At 40.8% G+C, this 22,762-nt stretch overlaps 1 protein-coding gene across 1 annotated transcript in view; it reads left to right on the forward strand.

Moving 5' to 3' along the window:
- RGCC (regulator of cell cycle) overlaps positions 1 to 21,682 on the forward strand; it is a 22,716-nt gene extending 1,034 nt beyond the window's left edge. Inside the window, exons 2-5 of the mRNA XM_042460997.1 lie at positions 6,522 to 6,698; positions 19,824 to 19,931; positions 20,892 to 20,954; positions 21,337 to 21,682. Coding sequence (XP_042316931.1) covers positions 6,522 to 6,698; positions 19,824 to 19,931; positions 20,892 to 20,954; positions 21,337 to 21,344 — 356 coding nt within the window. The 3' untranslated portion in view covers positions 21,345 to 21,682. The remainder of the gene's footprint in view (positions 1 to 6,521; positions 6,699 to 19,823; positions 19,932 to 20,891; positions 20,955 to 21,336) is intronic.
- The last annotated feature ends 1,080 nt before the right edge of the window (positions 21,683 to 22,762 follow it).

A 22,762-nucleotide genomic window follows, 5' to 3' on the forward strand; every position in this document is an offset into this window, starting at 1 on the left:
ACCTGTCCTCCTCACTTGATCCCTACCTGTCCTCCTCACCTGATCCCTACCTGTCCTCTTCACCTGATCCCTACCTGTCCTCCTCACTTGAATCTACCTGTCCTCCTCACCTGATCCCTACCTGTCCTCCTCACTTGATCCCTACCTGTCCTCCTCACTTGATCCCTACCTGTCCTCCTCACTTGATCCCCACCTTTCTGAGGCACACAGTTTTGTACCTCCCAGCCTTGGGGAATAACCTTTGGGAGAGATGCTTCATACCATGATGACTGTTTTCTATCTCTAGCTTCCCCTGTTTGGGGAACTAAAAGGAAGGTTTGGGGTGTTTGGAAGAAATTGGGGGCACCTGGGTCAGGCCTGGTCAGTGCTTGGAGGGGGACCACCCAGGAATGCCAGGGGCTGCAGAGTAACTTTCAGAGGAAGGCAATGGCAAACCATTTGGAGTATTTCTTGCTTTGAAAAACCCTCTGAAATTCCTGGGATTTTCATAAGTCAACATGTGGTTTGAAGACACACATGCAATGGCCTTTTGTTGTCATTCTCTGCTCTTCCAGATCAAATGTTTCTATGGCTACCCATCAAAAGGTATTATGCAACTATTATCTTTCCCTTCTTTAATGATGTGTGTGTCTGTATGTGTGTATATATATATATATACACACACACACACACACACACACACACATATATATATATATATATATACACATACACACAGTCACAGCCATACATACATAAGGAAGTGAAGCACCCTCCTAAAATTCTGTATTCAAGGCAGGACACTCACCCAATACAAGGGTTTTGGCAGAATTATTCTCTTTAGTTTTTCCTTCCGCTGTTTCTCAGATGTAGGTAGTTGCTAGCTTTTGTTGTGTGCCTTCAAGTCATTTTCTACTTATGGCGACTCAAAAGTGAAACTGTCAGGGGGGTTTCTTGACAAGTTTCTTCAGAGCAAGTTTGCCATTGTGAAGTCTAAGGCTTTCATATCTGGCATCCATAGTTTTTTGTGGGATTTTGGGGCTATTTGGCCATGTTCTAGAAGAGTTTCTTCCTGACGTTTCGCCAGCATCTGTGGCTGGCATCTTCAGAGAATCGTCAGGAAGAAACACTGCTAGAGCCTGGCCAAATAGCCCGAAAACCCCACAAAAAATGAAGTTTGCCATTGCCATCCTCTGAGGCTGAGAGAGTGCAACTTGCCCACCCATTGGGTTTTCATGGCTGAGCTAGGATTTCAACCATGGATTACAGAGTCATAGGCCTGTTACAGACTGCCAAAATAAAGTCCTTTGGCGATATACTGTTTAAATGATGCATGCATCCTAAGCTCGGAAGCTGCACCATAAGCTGCACTCCAGTGCTTACCATTGGAGTATGCTTTGGCATCGACTCCGGACTCTTAGGACCAATGCATCATTAAACAGATACCTCCAAAGAGACCTGAGCAGCTTTATTTTGGCAGTCTGTAACAGACCATAGTCAAACTGCTACCTGGTTTCCTAGTAAGCTCACCACAATAGAAGTGGCCTAATCCACCCTCCTTAAAAATCAGATAAAGTGTGTTTCTCTGATTTCTCTCTGAAATGTTATTAGAGGAAGCTTTCATTGCCATTGTACCTGTAATGAACCTTCCCTTTGTCCAACTTTTTATTTGTTTGTTCTCATCCAGTTTTGTAAATTAGTTTTATCTTGTTTTTTGTTTAAATTGTGAGGCCCTTTGGTATGTGTTTGTAGCCTTGCTAGTCTCAAGGATTAAGTTCCCCTTCTGAAGTTAAATGGCGGGGGATTCATCTTTACTGTGATTCACCTGCATATAAATTCTTGAGCACCGACTCTTCATTTGGGTCATGGCTGTTACAGGGACAGTCATGTTCATGGTGCAACGTCTCATACCTTTGTTTTGTTCTGGAAGGGAACAGTTAAGATCAGCTTTCTTAGATGAGCTGCTCAGAAACTAGTGGTGGATTAGCTGTTAGTTATTTTTCAAATATCATGCCATAAGAAATGGTTTTAGTGCTCTGTAATAGATCCTATTTGATCTTGGAAACTAAACAGGTTCAGCTCTAGTTAGTACCTGGATAGGAGACTAGCCTATATTGCAGAAGACAGAAGTGGCAAAACCACCTCTATTCCTTGCCCATGAAATTCATGGAGTTACCATAAGATAACAGGCATCTTGAAGGCATCTACACAAACACACACACACACATGTAGGCAACAGTTGAAGGCCAGGTGTTCCTGTAGGTATGTAGTCTGAAAAGGAGTTCTCAAGAACTGGAGAGCTGGTTTAACACTGGGAAATTTAGGTGGGTTACATACCGCCGAGAAGCGGCGCTCTCCCGCCGCCGCCGCTTGCAGCATCCGGGAGCTGCAGCTGCCACACCACGCGTCTCCCGGACGCTCCGAGGAAGGAGTGCGGAAATTGCGCTCCTTCTGGGGCCGGAGAAAAGGCACACTGTGCGCCGTGGCACGGCCTCAATACGTCACAACCACGCCACCTCGTGTATAGGCTGCGCGGTCGTGACGTAATCATGGCAGCGGCCGTGTGGAACAGCCGCCACCATTTTGTGCGCACGGAGCGCGTACTAGGGTTAGGGGGGTGCGGAAGCACCGCCCCTTCCTAACCCTAGTACGTGCTCGTCGTGTACTTTCTGGCGGTCTGTAACCCGCCTTAGTTTTCTGAATGGACTTTTGTTTTCCAGAATATACATAGAGATGGACCTATAGCAGTGATGGTAAACCTTTTAGAGGCCGAGTGCCCAAAGTGCAACCCAAAACCCACTTATTTATTGCAAAGTGCCATGTCCCTCTGGCTTTCTAGAAACAAACTCTGTGCTGGGGTGACGGCACATGTGCCCACAGAGAGGGCTCTGAGTGCCACCCCTGGCACGTGTACCATAGATTCGCCATCACTGACCTATAGCGTAGGTCATCCTACAGCATTGTCACCTGTGCAGTTGTAAACAACGGATTCAATCCAGTACTTATTCCTAGCTAGACTCTATGTGCCTTCAAGTCTCCTGTCACCTTTTAGCAAGCCCATTAATTTCATAGGATTTTCTTAGGCAAGGAAGACTCAAGAGTGGTTTTGCCAGTTCCTCTTTCTGTAGGTCCATTAAATGTGTGGAACTGGCATGAATCTTGACTTACTACATTTCCACTGATTTAGTGGGGCTAGTGTAGTTGGGACTAACACTTGTATTGAGGACATTTACTATGTAATGTCCCCCCAAAAAGTCAATTGACTTTTGCCATTGGGATACTTCTTTATCTTTTTCAGTTAGACATGTTGAGACAAAAACACAATAACACACAGTGTCCCAAGCTATTTTCCAGGCAAATTATGCTGTGGTGACATAATAGTGACATTTAGCAGATTGGCTGCTTTCACTGAAATTGTCATTTCTTCCACTGGAGATGCTGGAATTCATTGGTGACAAAAAGTATATGTTCTGTATTATCTGGTTTCATTTTATTTTTATTCCACTTCATATTTTCTGCTCTGGGTGTTTGGATTCTGAATGTGCTGGAACAAATGCGTTTCACCCAAACACTGCTGTGGATGTGGGACATTTTTTATATGTACCAAACACTGGAATTGCCACTGTGGCCAGAAAATATACAGCTAGCACAGTTCAAAGTGCAGCAGGTGAATGTTTAGTTTTGTGGTCTTTTGATCAGTCCTCATCCTGTTGCCCCCTGCTGTAGATTTCCCCCAAGATCCTGCATCAAGAGATGGAGCAATAAAGATGTCTCTGTGCCTACTCTTCCTACAGCCAGACATGCTGCTCCGTTGCTGGAGAATGCACTGCTGAAAAGATGAGTTTGGGGGACTTTTGCTTATTGCCTGAGCAACACATGCAAAAATTAATTGTAATGGCATAAGGCAGACTTAAAGGCACAAGAACCTGTCTTTATCTTGGATGTTAAGCAGGGTCAGCCCTGGTTAGTAATGCTTTGATTTGAGATTGCCAATGAAGCCCAGGTGCTGCAGGCTATATTTCAGAGGAAGGAACTGGCAAAACCATTTCTGAGTATTCCTTGCCTAAGAAAACCCAAGAAATTAAGAGGATCGCCATAAGTCCAGAGGTAACGAAGGCACATGCACACACACAAGGTGGATCTTCGCCATCATAATGATTGGATGGGATGTTAGCCTTTGTTGTCCCATCTTTCAGTGCAGTGATTCCCAAACTCTGGTCCTCCAGGTGTTTTGGACTTCGACTCCAAGAAGCCTCAGCTATCTTGGCCAGTGGTTTGAGATTCAGGGAGCCGAAGTCCAAAATATCTGGAAGGACAGAGTTTGGGAATCGCTGATCCAGTTGATCAACACTGCATTTATATTTATCTTAGGGACATTGAGATATTCAACTTTAACATTCTTCCTTTTCAAATGACAGCACCAGTCAATGTTATCGTCATCATCATCTTTGTCATTAGGATTATTAATGTAGTACAGCTAGTGCACTCAATGCTTTGTTGTAATTAATAAGAAATGAGCTCCATTGTCTGCAAACTAATATTGGACAGATGAGTGTACTTACACATTTAGGATTCTCTCTTTGAGTAGGGACTTCGTTCTGAGTAGACAAATGCAGAATTGTTGTAAGTTTACCTATTAGATGGAGACTAAGAGGTTTTGCCAAAGTCTTAATGGAAACGATGAAATTTGAGGAGGGATATGAAAGAAGAATTAGCAGTTCCTTATAGATGTGTAGAGCAGATTTTTTCAGTGTTAACCTTAAGCCAGCTGTCTGTGTATGGAAAGACTCCAGTTAATATTGCTGCACCTGTCTTTCCCTAACTTGAGCCAATTTCAAACTTCTTTTCCATTTTGAGATAGCCATGTTTGCATAAGAATATTCCAGTTTGCCACTGTCTCCTAAATCTGATCTGTCCTTCGGTTTTTGCAGGCACTTTCTTTTTTGGCAGTTTGTGATTGGTTTTGGCAGAATAGTTGTCTGCTCTTTCTTCCAGGGGGAAAAGATTACCTACTAATTTTTCTCTCATTTTTGCATAGTTAGAATCAGAGATGTCCACAAATTTTGGATAGCTTGTGTAAGTAATTTTGTGAATGAATGTTCATTTTGTGAGTGGCTTGGTAAATGAAATTTAAAAAGCCAGAGTAAACCGTGCTGTCTGTTTCTTTACTAATATTGACTTATTTTAACAAATTAATAATAAGCCATGTACAAGCAACAATATGTTTGGCTGTAAGGCTCCAAGGCAGTGCACAGAAAACTCAATGAAAGTTTGATAAACAAACATTGTGAACAGAACAAGAAAACCTCCAGGAGTAGATAGCTCTAGATCCAGAGGAACCCTCGTTGAAGTGGAGTCCCATCTAGAATTGGGTATACTCCTGATTTCAGGTCAGGTGGTCTACTCTAAGGTGAGACTAATGTTTTGCAGGATCCCGTTTCGGCATGTTATCCCACATCCAGTTCATTTGTGTTTCCAGGCAATAGAACTTGACTGGATGCTGTAGACTTTTGACATCAGCTGAGAAAGAGAAGTAGGGCTGAGTGTCATCAACATGATGGTGAGAATTAATGTCCACGTTCTCATTAAAGAGTTTCATCCAGATATTAAAAGCCAAAGGGAATAAAGTAGAACTTGGAGCAATCCCATAGATCAGTTCCATCTTTTGGAAATGTTCAGTCAGGTAGGACTGAAGCCACTATAAAATGGTCTGTCACAGTTGCATGGGAGCCATGAGTCCAAGAAGTCTACTGTTATCAGAGTCGCTGAACGCCATTGAGAGGTCCACCACAATAAACTGGGGTGTGCTGTCTTGGACATGTACAGTGCAGAGTGCAAGCAGAGTTCCTGACCCGGGCCTGGATTATGTGGGAAATGTTCCAAATAATCAGTTAAATCTGTATTTTAGAAGTGAGACTGGGAACTAACTGTGAATCTTTTATATTTGTGGCATTACAATAAACATGATGAGAAGCCTTTATTTGTTTGTGTTGGGCTTCTGATAAAAGTACAAGAACAGAGAGAGCGGTGAGGAGGGGAGGAAACAGTTCAGTTTGTCACATACAGAGCTTGCTACAAACCTCCGTATGACTTTAAAAATGAATGCCTCAGTTCCAATGTTTGTTTTTTAGCATTGAATGGTAATGGATTATTCAGCCAGCATGTACACATTTATATTTCCCCAAATACCTTTGTAAAGAAAAAGTTAAAACTATAAAATACATCATTTAAAACAACATAAACAAACATGACAATAAAAACCACAGTATAAAAGTGGTCCTATCATTAATTAAAAATGACCAAGAACAACTAGATTTTTTTAAAGCCTCTGGGAAGTGCATGTATTTATTTAAATTACTTCAAATTCATTGGTGGAGGATTTTGCTTGAAATGTCCATTTTCCCTCTGGTTCTGTGTTGTGGGAATTAGTGGAGAGTGGGAAGAATGAGGAGTCTGGGAATTTCAATTTAAGGGGCATTATATCCATTATGTTGACGTTGGATCAAGCTGTGAAAAAGCTACTGACATTTTTGTCGCTGCAGATATTCTTGATGATTTTGGCGATCTGGCTGAGGTGCTTGGTGAGTTTGACGCTGTGATAGAGGACTTCTCTTCTCCCATAAACAAGCATCACTTCCAATATGAAGAGCATCTGGAGAGGATGAAGCGACGGAGCAGCGCCAGCGTCAGTGACTGTAGTGGCATCAGTGACTCTGAAAGTAAGAAACTTGCTTCCTTTGGTTATTTGCTTCCACTTCTACCTTTAAAAATTAAACAGGGTTTTAAAATTACAGTATTGGCATAGCCAGTCAAAGAAAAGACAAACTAAAGATCTCTACTCAATCAACAACAAATATCAAATCCATTTTTCAGTACTGTTGCTTCTCAGTGGTTAATGCTGTTGTCTTATCTCCCAGAATAAGGCCCAGTTTCCAACAAATTGGAGTCAGTTTGTTCAAACTCAACTTGTATCAGTATTTCATCTTACATCAATTGTTAATTGTCTTTCTTTTTATGCTATCCTTTGGTCCCTCTGTCTTTCCCATCACTGAATTTTCAGCATTGCTTTACCTGCAGGCTGAACATACATGTCGGAGAAATTATTTGCCGCCCTGTTATTTGCTAACAATACAGATTGTACCGATAACAGTTGAATTGCCCAGAGAAGGATTATTGGTCAGAGATTGTTTTAAGTGTCAGCTGCCATTCCCAAATCAACAGTCCGGTTTAGACTGTGAAGCACATACTGCTGAAGTGGTAGCATGGCTTTTGAGCACAATTTCTTGTTTGCTTAAAATGTGCAGACTGTGGGTATACAGTTATTTCTTTCTGACTTGCCCTTACTGTAGCCCTGGGAGGTAGGGTCCGCTACTCATGTTTGGCATGTAAGCCAAGTACAGTATGAGTAAAGTTCTAGGCACTGTGTTTAGCATTAGCTCCCTCCCTCCTCCTAGTCTAGTACATTACGCCCACAGTGCTGTATCTGCACAATCATCTTTTTATTGCCAAACATCACTTTTTATTGTCTTGCATCACTTCTCCCAGGTGTTCCAGAAAGGGTATGTGTAAGTTGTTTGTTTTGATATAGAGCAATCTGGCATTATCTGATTTTTTTCCCCTCTCCTGCTTTTCTGTCTTTTCTTGTTAAAATTACTGATTGCTTAACTTTTCCCATTGCATTTCTTGTTTGTTTTAATTTCTTCCAAGATCTTGTGTCAAGTGCACTGTCTCATAACAACTTGCTCAATGCCACTTGCAACAGAGCTGAGATTTGAAATCTTGTCATACACTAATTGGTCAAAATTTGCTCCAAAATGTTTGGCAAGGGAAGCTGCTTATTTGCACAACTTGTTTTTGTGGGAGGAATGCTTCTTGAAGCATTTTTACCTGTCTGAGATGCAGACTTCCTCAGCCATCAGAAACCAAAACAGAGTTATGTCTCCCAAAGCTGTATTTGCTATGCGTCCCACTTTTCTCTTTAGTTAAAATGGGGTTCATCAATTTTAGTGGGCCCTTACTGTTAAAAAGTAAATGACAACCTTACTGTTTGTTTTATCAGAGTTTTCTGCAAGGGTCTGTATGGAAGAGAGCTGGTCCAGGGTTGCGACTGCTTAAGATTCCAGTATGCATCTAATTACAGTATTAGGGAAGCAGTCAAACAAGAGCCTTGCCCCTGCTCCATTTGGGTTGCCTCTCTACCACTTCCTCAGTCATCGTCTGCCATTTGATGTTCCAAATACTCTCTGTAAAGTAATGTCAGGTGCCAGATCAGAGAGGCTGGTTGCTTTGTTTTGTATGTGTGGCTCTTGGATTAGACATTGTATTTTATAACTAATTAAAGCCCTTTGAGGATGCTAGTTGAAAAGCAGGATATCAGTCTACTAAACACGTAAAAGCATTTTTGTCTGGAATATGGTATAACCGGTGCAAAATTTTTAGAATTATTTTTTTTCATTTTCCTCTCACAAAAGAAAATGGATGTTTAACTTCTAGACTTTAAGACTATACAGAGTTTTTTTGTTTGCTTGTAATCATACAGACAGTATATGGGGAGAGATTTCAGTTGCCCTGCCAGCCTCCCTATCCATCTATTCAAAAAATGTTCTTTCTCTAACTCAGACAAATGCTTCTACAATAATGCATGCAAACTGGAAATATATACATGCAAACTAGAAGTATACATGTTGAACTATTCTTTGTAGGATCCACAGAGAATAGTACAATCTGGGATTAGACCCTGGGAAAAACACTTAGGTGATGTCTAGGTCCAAACCAAAGCCACATCAGTGAAGTCATTGGAGCTGAAAAGCTGAAAGTGATGTTGAGTTCTTCACTAAGCTAAATAATCGTAAGGTCTCTAGAATTACAAGATGGGCATGTGTGTGTTTTACACCCATTGGATTACATCCAATGTCCAAGCCACTGCTCCTTAGCTTTTTCTTCTCTTGCTTTCTGGAATGGCATTATAGAAAAATGCCAAACAACTCACTTTTTCCCCATTCAAGTGAAGACCTGTGGTGAAAGCTGAAAGGAACAGCTGGATTCATGTGTATGTGTGTGTGTGCCTTCAGATCGCCTATCGATCTATGATGACCCTGTGAATTACACAAGGTTTTCTTAGGCAAGAAATACTTAGAGGTGGTTTTGCCAGTTCCTTCCTCTGAAATACAGTCTACAGGGCCTTACTATAAGGAAAGTCTTTATAGATGAAGAAATTTACAGATGTCATAGCTTGGCTTATCTGATCTTTTTACATACTATTTATACCCGGTTTTCAACTGTGCAAAATCAGTTCCTGTTCAAATAGGCTTTCTTTTCTATTTATCCAAGTTCTCTCTTTCTTGCTCCTTCAGTGAAATTGTGGTGCCAAATGCATGATCTCACAGTTTCCTTGGTAACACTTATGCAAAATGCCAGAGTGGGAGAGACCAGGCTGTGAGGGGGCACATTGTAAAAGCACAAATCTACATCAACTGCAGCTTTAAAAAAAAATGGAAGTCTTGCTTGATAGTGTATTGCCTGTAAACAACTTTTATTGGATGGAACACTAATGTTCCTTGCAAATACTTCCCTTTGACTTCTTGCACATTCACATTAGCTTCTTCTGCCTTCCTTCTGCTTAGGCTGAACTACATGCCAGCTAAGTGCTCTGCCAGCCTAAGGCGTAGCTTTTTCTGAGGATAAGGAGGCGGTATGAAAAGCAGCTGAAGTTAAGCAAATTTACATCCATTCAATAGGCATCTATACTTTGAGAATATTACCTTAAATATTTTTAGTGATTCTAGATACCTATTTTGGTCATGAGACTCTTTAGCTTCGTCAGAGGATGCTACAAAGGACAGCTACATCTCTTCCCTTTATGCAGTCCAGAGCCAGGACCATCCTCTTTGGAATATAGATGAATGATTTATGCCAATATCCAGTGGGGTCCATGACATTTATATAACTATATCCCACCCACAGTACCACCTCAAAAAGATATCAGTATCAATAAATGATATTTATTTGGAGTAAGATCCACTATTTCCTGGCAGCAGGTTCTAGTTGTTCACATCCTGGTAAACTGTGGTATCTCTATAACAGAAGTACTACTTCTTAAAAATAATGGCTAGTATTCTGTTGGTTAGTCTGCATTAGAGTAGACCCCTTCAAAGAGTGGTTGAATGGTGAGAAAACATGAAGATAAATCGAATGGATTCAGTGGGTCTACTCTGGTCAGGACTAACAACAAGATTTACCATAATGCCAGCATTAAAGAAAAGATACCCAAATTAGACTGACTTTCAGCTAATCCCTATTTCTCAGATTAATCTACCCATAAGGACTGCTGCAAGGATAAAAACCAAGAGAAGTTGAGGGAATAATGAAAACCGTTGTGAACTTCCTGGCTAAAAATATAATAAATAAAATAAGCAGTATCTACATGGTCTCTCCTAGATGTTCTGGAAATTACTCTGGCTGCCATATTCTATACTACTTGCAGTTTCTGGACCAAGTACGAGGGTAGCCCCATGTAGAGCGCATTACAGAAATCTAGATGTGAGGTTACCAGCGCGTGCACAACAGTCTCCAACTCTCTTACTTCCAGGAAAGGGTGCAGCTGGCGTATCAGCCGAAGCTGATAACAAGCGCTCTTGACTGTCGCATTTACCTGATTCGACATCAGGAGCGACGAATCAAGGAGCACCCCCTGACTGCGAATGCAGTCCTTGATGGAGAGTGTGACCCCATCCAGGACCAGAGGTTGCAACCCAATTCTTGGTTTCGGAGCCGCTACCATGAGCACCTCCATTTTGTCTGGATTCAGTCTCAATCTGTTTTTCCTCATCCAGCCCATTACTGCCCAAAGACATTCATTGAGAGAGGAGATGCCATCAGAATTCGAGGTCGACAAACGAGACATGGAGAAATAGATTTGGGTGTCATCAGTATACTGATAACACCCAGCTCCATGACAGCATGTTCATGGTATGTGAACTGCAGAGCCACCTTGGGTCCAGATAGTACCCCAATTCTTTGAATCATTTTAAAATTAATGCGGACAGTACAGGAGTAAATAAATATTGGTCACTTACAGAATGATTGGCTCTGTAGTCCACCTCCCTCAGGTTATCCAGAACACCAGGAGCACAACAATATCTAAGCAGAACTGATGATGATGATGATGATGATGATGATGATGATGATGATGATGAATCTGTTTGTTTGCCTGTGGCAGTTTCAGGAGATTGTGGCAGATAGCTGAACCAGAATGTTTTTGGTTGTCATCAGAGTTGAAGGGCCTTGTCCAAGGTCCAATGGCCAATTTCAAGCTGAAGTCTGCCTCTCTCATCGTCACTTTCATAACTTCCTTTCCTTTGTTTCCTCTACCAATCGCCATAAATAATGGAAATTTACTCTCTACTGTTTACATCTGTCATTCAATAGTCATAGTCTCACTTGGCATAGGGACAGCTTGGTAATTAACTCAGAAAAAGGAGGCAGAAGAACAGCAGGTCCTGTGATCCCTTTTTGACTGGTATTCTGTTAGTGTCATACACACGTGTAAATTGTGCTACATGTGGAGTGAATTATTTGCCAACAACAGTTATGTTCTGCACACAGTGGGAAAGATGGAATTATGTCTGTTGCACATTGCAGATGTACATTGGACATTACACCACAGTACCTGTCATCAACATGTGTTGCAGTGCTGATATTTTGCAAGGGGATTATGTAGTGCTGGTGCAGTGCATCTTTGCATGTGGATATTTACACTGCACTGAGGGGATGCTGGCTTGTAACCATTAGGTGTGGCCCGGAGCAGTTCTGAGTACACTTTAGCTAGTAAAACAACAACAATTTGGTCTGGGTTGGGCTCTGCTGCTAGCTAATCTGTTCTGCTTTCTCAATATGCTAACAAGAAGTAGAGTCTAAATTAGTGATAAGCCAAAGGATGCTTTCCCTTTACCGGTATATTTCCATGTAAAATGACTGTTTTCCCATCCTGGAGAAAGAGACTCACCCAGCACCTGGTGGGACAGTTCCTTCAGCATCTGACTGAATGAGCAGCTGTTTCACTTCCTCTCACTGTCTCAAGGAGACAGACTCAAGCAGCACCTGGAGGAATGGCTCTTGCAGGTGTTGCCTGAAAGCTGGAGGTGAAGAAAGACAAAGGTGGGTTCTACTGGCACCTCAAAGGGCTCATTCACTCACTGAGCTCAGAGTGAAGCTGCTGGAGCCAGAGCCTTGAGGAGAATTTTCTGACCAGACTTCCCCTCCTTGGAGAAGGTTGGGGCTTAAGGGAAGGGAAGAGCTCTGTCTGGGACCCCCATGGAAACTGAAGGTGCAGCTTGGTAGGCTGAATTTTGGCCTGTGGGCTGGAGGAGTCCCATCCCAGTACTAGATAATCTCAATCTCCCCATCTGTTCTTTGGATGCAACCAGAGGCTTATTACCTGCTTTTTTCTTATATCATCCTACACAGTTAAATTATTTAAATGCTGTGAAACCATGGTGGTTGTTGTTGTAAATTGCTGTTGTGAAATATAAATGTGTGGGGTTTTTTAAATCTTCTTGATAAAATAAATTCACACTATGTACTGAAATCATCATACTAGTTTGTTTGGTTCTCTTTCTAGCTGAGAATCAGAGCGTAGTTACACCCAAACAGGAGCTTCCTCCATTGCGGAAGAATATATTGGCAGCGGGTTTCAAGTGTATTAGCATAACCTCTTAAAGAGGAGTTATGTGTTATTTTGGAAAACAAATTAACATTGGCACGGTCTGGGTAGTTTTACTAATACAGCATACTAACACCTAAGAAGTTCTCCATCTGGAAGTGCTTAGCTTGTGCCAGCAAGACTGGTGCATATGTCTGTTTCTCTCTGTGAAAACATATCAAAGGCAGCATTCTGGTGCTGGAATCGGGAGGCTCCTTTAGGGCTGATGTGATGAGCTAGTAACTTGCTTAGTCCTAGGAAGACTTTCAGCTCAAGGAGAATACTCTTGTGTGCTGTATGAAGTCTGAAAGGATTTTAGTATCCCTGGAAAAAGGAGGTCCTTGTACTCTGCGAGTTACAAGTGGGATGCCAACCTCTACATACAGAATTTAGGTGACATACTCAGTAGTTAATACAACTTAAATAAATTCCAGGTACTTGTTAGCTGTATCAGATCATAACATGGCCAGGGCATAAATTTCAGGGACTTGGTGTCATCTGCAGAAAAGATCATAGCCTTAAGAACAACAAAACTTAACAAGTGGACTGAGAAATAATCTTACTTCTTTTAGTGAGGTTTACTCACTTATGAAAGTACATAGGATTTCAACCTATTTTTTAAAAAGCCAATCACGGAACATATATTCAATTAAAAAACAAAACAAAAGAAAAACAATAAAATTTTCTTGCCTTCAAAAAGTCTTTAGATTAATAGCTGGGATCTCTGTTGCCCATATTCTGAACAGAGAGCAAAGACTTTGGTTATGGTACAGTTAGTCAGGATTGATTACACTTCATTCTTGCATGATTTATACTATTAAAAATAGATAAAAATAACTATCGCTCAGTGTATTAAATTTACAAAGCCAGATATATTCGCAGCAATATTTAGGCTTATGTAATCTATATTCTTCTTCGTGGTCTCTGCGAATCACACAAATAGGTTATTCTGCGCCTGCGCAGGAATGCTCGGAAACTTCTAAAATATCTGGGCAAAAGTTAGTTTGCAATGAACTGTCAGGTAGACATCTTCCAGTTTGGGTTCGGGCTCATACAACACAGGCGGTAGCAGCATCCTCCGTCTCTTTGGAAGATGTTTGCAGAGCTGCTGTCTAGTCCCAGCCACTGACTTTCATCAAACACCAGAGCCAGACAAGATGCAGCCTTTGGGAGGGCAGTGTTGCTTTCTGGATTACATTGACTGGATGTTGTTTATTGCTTTCACTTTCAGGTTTCACTTTCATTTGAAAGTGACAGTTTACTTAAACAGTTTAGGGATTGACCTATGCACTGCATGTGGTCTACTTACATGTTTGACAAATGACAATGACAAGGGCACTTTGATAGGCATATCTTTATTGTGGTTAATAAATTCAGTTGTTGAACTTGACAACCTGTGTCATGACACTCCCTCCTCCACTGTCCTAAGCTTGGCAGTCTGAACCCCATTGTGGGATTCGCAGAGACCACGAAGAAGACGGGCAGGTTGCTCACCTGTAACAGTATTTCTAGGAGTGGTCATCTGTGAATTCACACAAACCCACCCATCCTCCCCTCAGTGTCCTGCTCACTTTGCTAGCTTTGGTGTCACACCTTGCGCAGCTTATTCGGAAATGGAGGAGAGCGGGACCATTAAGGGCTATACATGGGGTGGGCAGAGCTACCACCAAAAAGTTGCAAAGGTTGCAAACTAACTTTTGCCTAGAGTTTCTAGAAGTTTCTGAGCATTCCTGCACAGGCGCAGAATAACTCGTTTGTGTGAATTCGCAGATGACCACTCGAAGAAATACCGTTACAGGTGAGCAACCTGTCCTTCTCCAACAAAAAAACTTTCAGGAACTCTAGCATGAAATTCTTGAATTAGAACTCTCCAAGAAATTTGATTGTATATATTAGAGAATGATTTCAGACAACTGCCAGGGTGCATCTACACTGTAAAACGAATGTAGTTTGACACCAGTGTAACAGCCATGGATCCATCATACAGAAGCCTAAGATTGTTTACGTTGTGAGACACCATCACTCTAGGCTAAAGACCTTATAAAACTACAAATCCCAGGATTCCATAGGATGGAGCTGTTTAAAGTGGTGTGAAACTGCACTATTTCTACAGTGTAAAGGCACCCCCAGTATTAGCAGCACTTGGATGCTTTTATTCCCACCAACTGCTGCTGTTGTGGATGGCCTCGGAGGTTCTTGACAGGCCTGTGGTGAAGGATGGGTGGAAGAGGCAGGTGAAGCTGCTGTGCATTGGACAGGGGCCAACAAGAGGAGAGTGCAGGCACTGATCTTTAATTTAAAAACTAAATCTCTAGGTCTTACAGAACAAAAGACAGCAAGTGAAAGGAGCAGAGTCGTTTTGTGAGAAATGCGCCCACTTCTGCCTTTCAGCGTTTTGAGTTAACAAGAACGGTCATAGATATAACTGATGATTTAGGAAGCCATGCAATGCAGAAAGTCACCTCTGCACCCATCACTCATAGCCTGGGAAAGGGTCTTGTTTCCTGTGGTAGAGTAGTGATTGTAAGTCAAAGAAAATCACTAGGGATTCTAGGATTGTGGTGAACCTCTCATAGGGCAAACTAAATCTTTCCATTCTGCACCACAGGCAGAAGATTAGAAGGTGCCCAATGCAAGCAGCACCTTAGAGACCCCCACCATTCGTGCTCATGTTGTTCTTTTGTTGGATCACATGCCAATAATCCAACATCCCTGACAGCATGTAATGTATCATCCATTGGCCATGGCATACTTTCTGCTTGCCTCTGTACTAAGCAGTGACATTCATTAGCTATTGTTGCTATTTGTCTTCAAGTTGTTTCTGACTTATGCTGACCCTATCATGGACCTTTCTTAGCTTTCAGAGGAGGCTTACCATTAGCATCGTCTAAAGTTGAGTGCGTGTGACTTTTCCACTTGGCTTCCATGGGTAAATGGGCATTTGAACTCTAGTCTTCTTGAGACTATCACACCATGTTGTTTCAGTGTTGTTTCTACAGTGAGACTTTTAAAACCCTGCCCAAATGTCCCAATCTAAAGACTTATGGTACCACCATAGCTAACTGGTGTCAACACCGCAGCACTTAGAAAAATTTTATCCCAATCAGATAGAGATTTGATCAGATGATGTAACATGGAAGATATATTCTTTTATAATAAATCATATTTTTAAAAATTAGTTTGATGGTGATTGATTTCCTTTTCTGCTATGAAGAGAAAGCCTTTGGTGTAGCTCTTTCCCCCCCTCCCCTCCCTCATTGACTTACATAGTAATTAACTGTTGCTTAAGAATGTGTCCTATATTTAAGTAGAGCTCTTGAGGTTTGACTGAAGTCTGGAATAGAAATAACTAGAGCTAACTATGAATTACATTGCTTGCCAAGGTAAGCACCCATCCCTTTCTACTCCAAACCTTTCATTAGATAGGTTTTGCCTCAGCCTCAACAGATTGAATCGACACAGGAATATGAATTCCTGTTCCACAAGCTGGTCTCTTGACAATTACTTTCTTACAACGTTTAGCACTCTGGCTCCCTTCATTAGCATAGCTGCATGTGATGGACATGATGGGGCGACTTGGCATCTGTGTTCCTTTGCCTGCTGGTTGCTGTAATAACATTACTCTGCTGATTCTAGGCACCCCTGTCCCTGTGCTGCCCCGAGTGTCAGTTTTGGTACATAGGTTGGCACATAGCCATGAGGAAAGAGGGAGAGGCACAGTAAAAGCCCAAAGTGAACTCCTCTTCTATGTGACGTGATGGCTGAACTGTCTGACAGCACATGAATGGAACCAACTCTCTGCAAGTAGCAGAACAGAGCTGTATCATATTTCAGATATGGACACCGGCACAATCAGATCTCTTCTCTCTCTCTTAGAAAATATAGCTGAATGGCCTTGTGGTCTAGATTGTTATAAAATGCAGAGCCTGTGGTATGCATCTAGTTGGGTTGCATAAAATAAAGTGGTACAGAGGGATGCCCTTCAGGTGATGCTGCAGCTGGTGATTTATTTTTATGTTTATGAAAAGGTAAAGTGCTTTTTTAAGAAGTTAAAATGAAAAGACCCCCAGCGTTCCGCGCTTTGTGTGGATATATCTTCACCAGACTTTGACATTTTGGTCTTTTTCTTTACCAGTTTTTAAGCTGTGAAGAGCGATCAGACATATGTGCATAAAACTTTCAAAATGTAGTATTTCAGCTAATAAATAGCATGATTTTGGGAGGTCTGCTGGTATAAAAAAGGTGTGAATGGGAAAGAGCTGATTGAAAGTATAGAATTCCTGGCAAATAGCTAGGTGCTCCCCAATTCACCTTTTGCATTCCCACCAGTCTGTGGAAAAAGTCCTCTTTCCAGTTCTATATTCCTGTTGGGATATTAGCCATTCCCACATGGAGTTGCCAGATGGCCTGAGAGCGCATGTCACTTGACTTGACCAGGTCTCAGCCTGGGCAATGGATGCCTCTAAGCTTCTTTGGGTCTCACAAAGGATGAATTGACTCACTGTCCCAGCATCATCATGGACTGTATATGGCCATGTCTTGTGAAGCACACAACTAACACTTTACTCCTCTCTTCCCCAGAGCATTCCTTGCTTTATAACTGCTTCTACATTCTTGCTATGTTAAAAGTAAAAATAAGTAAATAAACACAAATCCTATTTTCTGGCTGTTATTGTGCTGGTTAGTCTCAACCAGAAGTTTTAGGTAAATCCCATTGATTCACTGACTCTGCCCTACTCCAGAGTAGCAATAGGATAGAGGATGTTAATCAGACAAGGGAAATTGGAAATATAATCCAATGGCAATCCAAATGCAATGATGGGGTTTCACGTTATTGCGTGATAGACTACCACACGCAAATTCGGGCAATGGGAAGTCAGTCTGAGCGCAATCATGGAGTTTCATGTTATTGCAGCATAGACTACCACATGCAATTTCGGGCAATGGCATGCTATTTTCAGGGAAGCCATTTTTAACGCAATTCGCATTCACATAAATTCGCTGAGCTAGCAGATTCACGTAAATGCATTTTGGCCCCACTTTCTTTTCATTCGAAATTAAGAGAAATTCCTCATATGTGATAAAGTCCTTAGACCCCTGGAGTTTTTTGTTTGTTTGTTTTTTGTCTCTGAGCATGTGCAGTTTCACATTTTAAACCCAAATTATAGCATGATTATGACTTAATGGAATATGCTTTCTGGCCTCAAGTATACAGGTTTCCTATCACATTACATTGTCAAAGGGAAAAAATAATGAAGTTAATATATTTAGTTAGGCATGTGCCTATCTGTCCTCAGACTATAAATGTGTTGTTTGTTTGTTTGTTTAAAGAAAACAAAATGGTAGGTTACACCTCATCATGTCCATGCCAACCAGGTTGCTGAAGCCTGGCCTGTTTTTAGCTGCCAACATCAGTACCACCATCTTCTGCTATCCACTTTTTTGTTATCTTTGGGGGTAGGTGATGTTAGGTTGGGTTTGGGGGCTTTGTCATCATTGTTTCAAGTGCAGCTCTCTTAGAAATACCACTTAACAGAACATAACTGTAAATAAGCAAACCTGTGACACATTATAGAAAGGGAAGACATATTGGCAAGAAGGCCAATAATCCAGGATCGTTGATGTGCTGTGAATGGAAGGGGTAATACAGCTTTAGTAGTGGATGTTTGGGAATGATGAGAGATCTCCTCATAGCTATTAATGTTTCTCAAGTTTATGCATAATGGTGTCCATAATAATAATAATAATAATAATAATAATTTGTTTTATTTATATACCGCTATTCCAAAGATCATAGCGGTGAACATCAGAGAACAAAAGAGGTGACAAGTCTACAGATGGGCAGGCAGAAATATAGCATTAAAAAGTAATTTAAACAGAGGCAGACAGATACATTGATAGAGTTGTCTATTGGATGCGAGTCAAGCATTTTGAAATGTAGGTTGTTTTTTTTTGTTGAGTATCTGCAGCAATAGCAGTGACTGATTGCACCCAAGAGGTTCTCATGGATATGGAAATAGAACAAAAAATGTAAAGATATTCCATCTCTAATGTTTTCTCATCCAAAAGAAACTAAATCCTGTAATCCTACCCTTGGAAGTTTGTAGTGCTCAGCAAACTGGGTTGTATGTATTAGTATTGTATTAGCAAGTCACTAAGGATGAGGAAACAATACTTTTGGACCCAAAATAAAGTGGTGATAGCAGCTCCTGTTCCTGTTTCTCTGCCTATATAGAAAGTGATTTCCAGCTTTCCCACTGGTAAATGCCTAACTTCCTCCACCAATGAAAACACTGAGAAAATATTGTAAGTTGGGATTTTGTATTCCACTGTCAAAGAATGTTTAAAATTCAAATAGATAATGTTGCACCCAGAGGAGGAGTTCTGTGTTCTCAGCAGTTAATTGCACCGAGTGGGAGGTTGCTTTTCACCAGACATCTTGGATGTTTTTATCAAGTACTCCCCCTGGCTTATTTCGTTCTTATACAAGGAGCCTGCAAAAATATACTGAACAAAATTCGTTGTGCACTGCTGCACATGCTCCACTGTCAAAGAGACAGAAGGCAGCTGGCAAAGAAACAAGCAGACGGAAGGAGCATAAGACCGCAGCACAAAAGCCAAGTAGCATTAAATCATGAAGTGGACAGTCCTTCAAAGCAATTCTACCATTGCCAGTGGATTTCTACCATTGTTCTGAAAGATCTTGGATTTATGCTGGCTGAGTGAGACATTGTTCGGTCAGTCTGAGTGACAGAATGGACTTCATTTGAAATGCTTCCCCCCCCCCCCCAGTTATTCAAGATCACTGACCTTGCTGTGCAGGTGTAGCTACAAACAGAGACTCCTGAAGTCTGCTTGTACTGTATCTTCCCAGTAAAAAATGAATGTCTTGCAGAACATTAGCATAGCCATTGTTGCTGTAAATCTGTGCTGCTTTTAATCCGTTTATGAAAGAGAAGACTTTTAACAAAATTTGCATGATTACCAGTTAGCCGTCATTTAAACTACCAGATTTTGCTACGGTACTAAAATGATATGAATAAGTGGTGTTTTTTTCTGTGGGCGCACAAGCAGGCACATGTTCTCTTGCAACAACAGCCTTGCCGTCTTTCTGGTTCTAACGTTTTGATATTCTTTGTTGCAGGTGCAGATTCACTCTGCAGAAACAGTTTCAGCTTCAGTGATGAAAAACTAAATTCTCCAACACTGTCCACTCCAGCTGCCTCTGCTCCAACAACAATTTCTCAAAAAGGTGATGTTTTAGTAGGATTGCCTTCTTAATGCTCGGTACCATAAGTGTTTTCCCAAGTGACTGTCCTGTCCTGATGTGGACAAGGTGGCTGGGGATCCCTTGGAAATCTCTCCTCGTTTAGCATCCTTTGGGATGAAGTCACATTGAAACATTTCACTTAAGATTTCTTTAGGAGTGAGAAACTTATCCAGGGTGTCAAAATTATCTGTGGCTAGGCCTGTTCAAATGTTCATTTGTGGTCACATCCTACAGTTTTCTGCGTGTGCCTGAAGATTGCATGAAAGTGCAGTTTACACAAGAGTTTTGCTTAGGCACCTGTTTCCAGGTATAGATAGAAATACAGGATGAATGAAAGGAGACTATAGCAACATGTTTCTGAGGCAAAAAGGTCATGCTCACACTAGTGTTGTCCCAAGAAACTCCATGCATGATGGCAGGTGTCACATTGTGTATAGCTTACTATTCCATTTAGCTCTGTACAAACAGTGGTCCTGAGTTTCAATGTACTGAATCCTTCACCATTACCCAGTTGGTGACAGCTCAGTGTTACATCTATGAAATTGCTAAATTTAAAGTTGTGTATAAACTCTTGGTAGTGTTTTACACTTTTGGACATTTCTGGACAAAAGGGGTGGCGTAGGAATCCAATTTTTCCAATGCTTATTTCTCCATTTGGTACAAATTACCACTTTATCCTCCTCCTCTTCTTCCTAACATAAAAAGAAATTGAGGGTTTAATCCAATTCAGAACTGGTTCTTCTAGGTAACAGGAATGGATACAGCTGTATGAACCTTGAGTTAAAAATGAAGAGTCTACTTTTCTAAGTAAATTAAATATAAGAAATATAATTATTTATCATGTGGCATTATGGTTTTGAGAGCCTGCATCTTTAGTGGTTCTTCATATTTATTAGATAGGCAAATAAAGTCAATATTGCTCTTGTGCTCATTTTTTTTCAGCAAAGCTTGGAGATACAAAAGAGCTAGAAGACTTTATTGCTGATCTTGACAAGACCTTGGCAAGTAAGTGGGGACTAATGAAGGATTTGTTGTGTGTGGCTGGGAAAGTACAAGTGCACTTATATCAGCTGGATCCTGTCCTTTGTAGACAAATGAGCAAAGCATACATGTTTCTATTGTATTCATTGCAAATATGTGGGGTGGGAGATATTTAAATCATAAAGACTTATGAGCTATTCCTTACTGGTGTAACTTTTCATATTGTCACTGAGTAAATAATATGATTTGATAGGGTTAACCAGCAGTGTTTTACTTCCTTAAGTACCTTGGCATTCTTCCCTGTTCTGGTTAAAAATTGCAGAGTTAAAGGAAGCTGCTCTGAGAAGTGTCACTGGAGTACAAGACAGCATCATATTAATATTTGTCCTATCTGATGTTCACACAGGTATGTGAGATGCTGCTTTGACATAATACATGCCCCCAAAAGGATGAGGCAGAGTCTGGCCTGATATCTACTCCATGCATTATTTGATGCAACAGAGACCAATATTCTCATTTCCCAGGCATGTTACAAGACATCTCCTCTTAAATGTTTAAGTAGCCACAACTGTTGTCTTTTTCTGAAAACAGATTCAAATAACAAGTATGTCCATCCTGTACTTTTTCATCAAATAATAGCTTAATATTAATTTAAAAGTGCTTTTATGGGGGAAAATTGTAATTTTGTATAGTTAACTTTAATACTCTTTACAATATATTTTTGTATACAAATAAAAACCTGAACTGGAATTTTAAACTAAATATGTTTTTAGTGGTCTGTTGGCTAATTTATATTTGCAGCCCATCTTTTCCTCAAAGAAGTTAACCTAGCCTCTGAAAACACAGATCCATTCAGTCGCCAACAGATTATCCTATGTGTGTTTACGTCTATACTTTGAAGACATCATGACTGAGGAAAAACACATGCGCGCACACAAAACTCTCCTATCAACACAATATTTGGCTTGTATAGTTCTTCTTCTCCTCTCACAGTGCCCCCTTAGTGATGAGAGGTGTACTTATCTAATATGACAGAAGTGGTTGAAAGTGACATAGCTGTGGCAACAAACCTTCTACTAAATGTCAAAACGATTAGAACACTCTGTTGGCATAAACTCACACTAGTCTGGCTTCACCAAAGTAGAAAGTTCAGCTTTACAAGAATGAATTTGGAGTTACATTCCTGTGTAGTCATTCTCTTCCTCAAATTTCTTTTAGCTTTATCCAGATGTTCACAACTTAATACAGTCCCTTCTCAAAACATTTCCCCACTTGCCAGTGGCTGTTTGACTCAGGGTAAAAATTCATCCTATCCTCTAGAATACAGCTAGCATTAAAGTAATTGCACTGGATCAGCTCTGGCACTTTTGCCTTCTCATAAAGTAAAGGTTGCTTAAAATAATTTTGCCTACATCACAGAGATATCAAGAAACAAGATGCCTGTTAGTGCATAAGATCTGAAAATAATTCTAAACTCAACTATGTACATTTTCCATCTCATAGAAACGCTACCCATGTGACCAACCTGGTACTTTTCTTAATTTTCCATGCCACAAATAGCAGTAAAATATAAACCACCTCCTGTGGTTACTGAATAGTGGTTAACATTTCCAGTATCCTGAAGGTGGGACAAGGGATATGGGCAAAAGTTGACGTTATTCATGTTCCTCCTTGTACACATATATCCTGGAACAAGGTAAGTAAACAAAAAATAGCAACTGCATGCAAACCCTCCTTTATTTAAAATGCAGTCACCCATTTAGAAAATCATACTGTTCTTGCCTTAAAAGGTAAAGGTTTCCCCTTTTGATGTGATTGTCTAGTTGTGTTGA

This window comes from Sceloporus undulatus, chromosome 3 (assembly GCF_019175285.1).
Source record: "Sceloporus undulatus isolate JIND9_A2432 ecotype Alabama chromosome 3, SceUnd_v1.1, whole genome shotgun sequence".
In the NCBI taxonomy this organism is placed as follows: Eukaryota; Metazoa; Chordata; class Lepidosauria; order Squamata; family Phrynosomatidae; genus Sceloporus; species Sceloporus undulatus.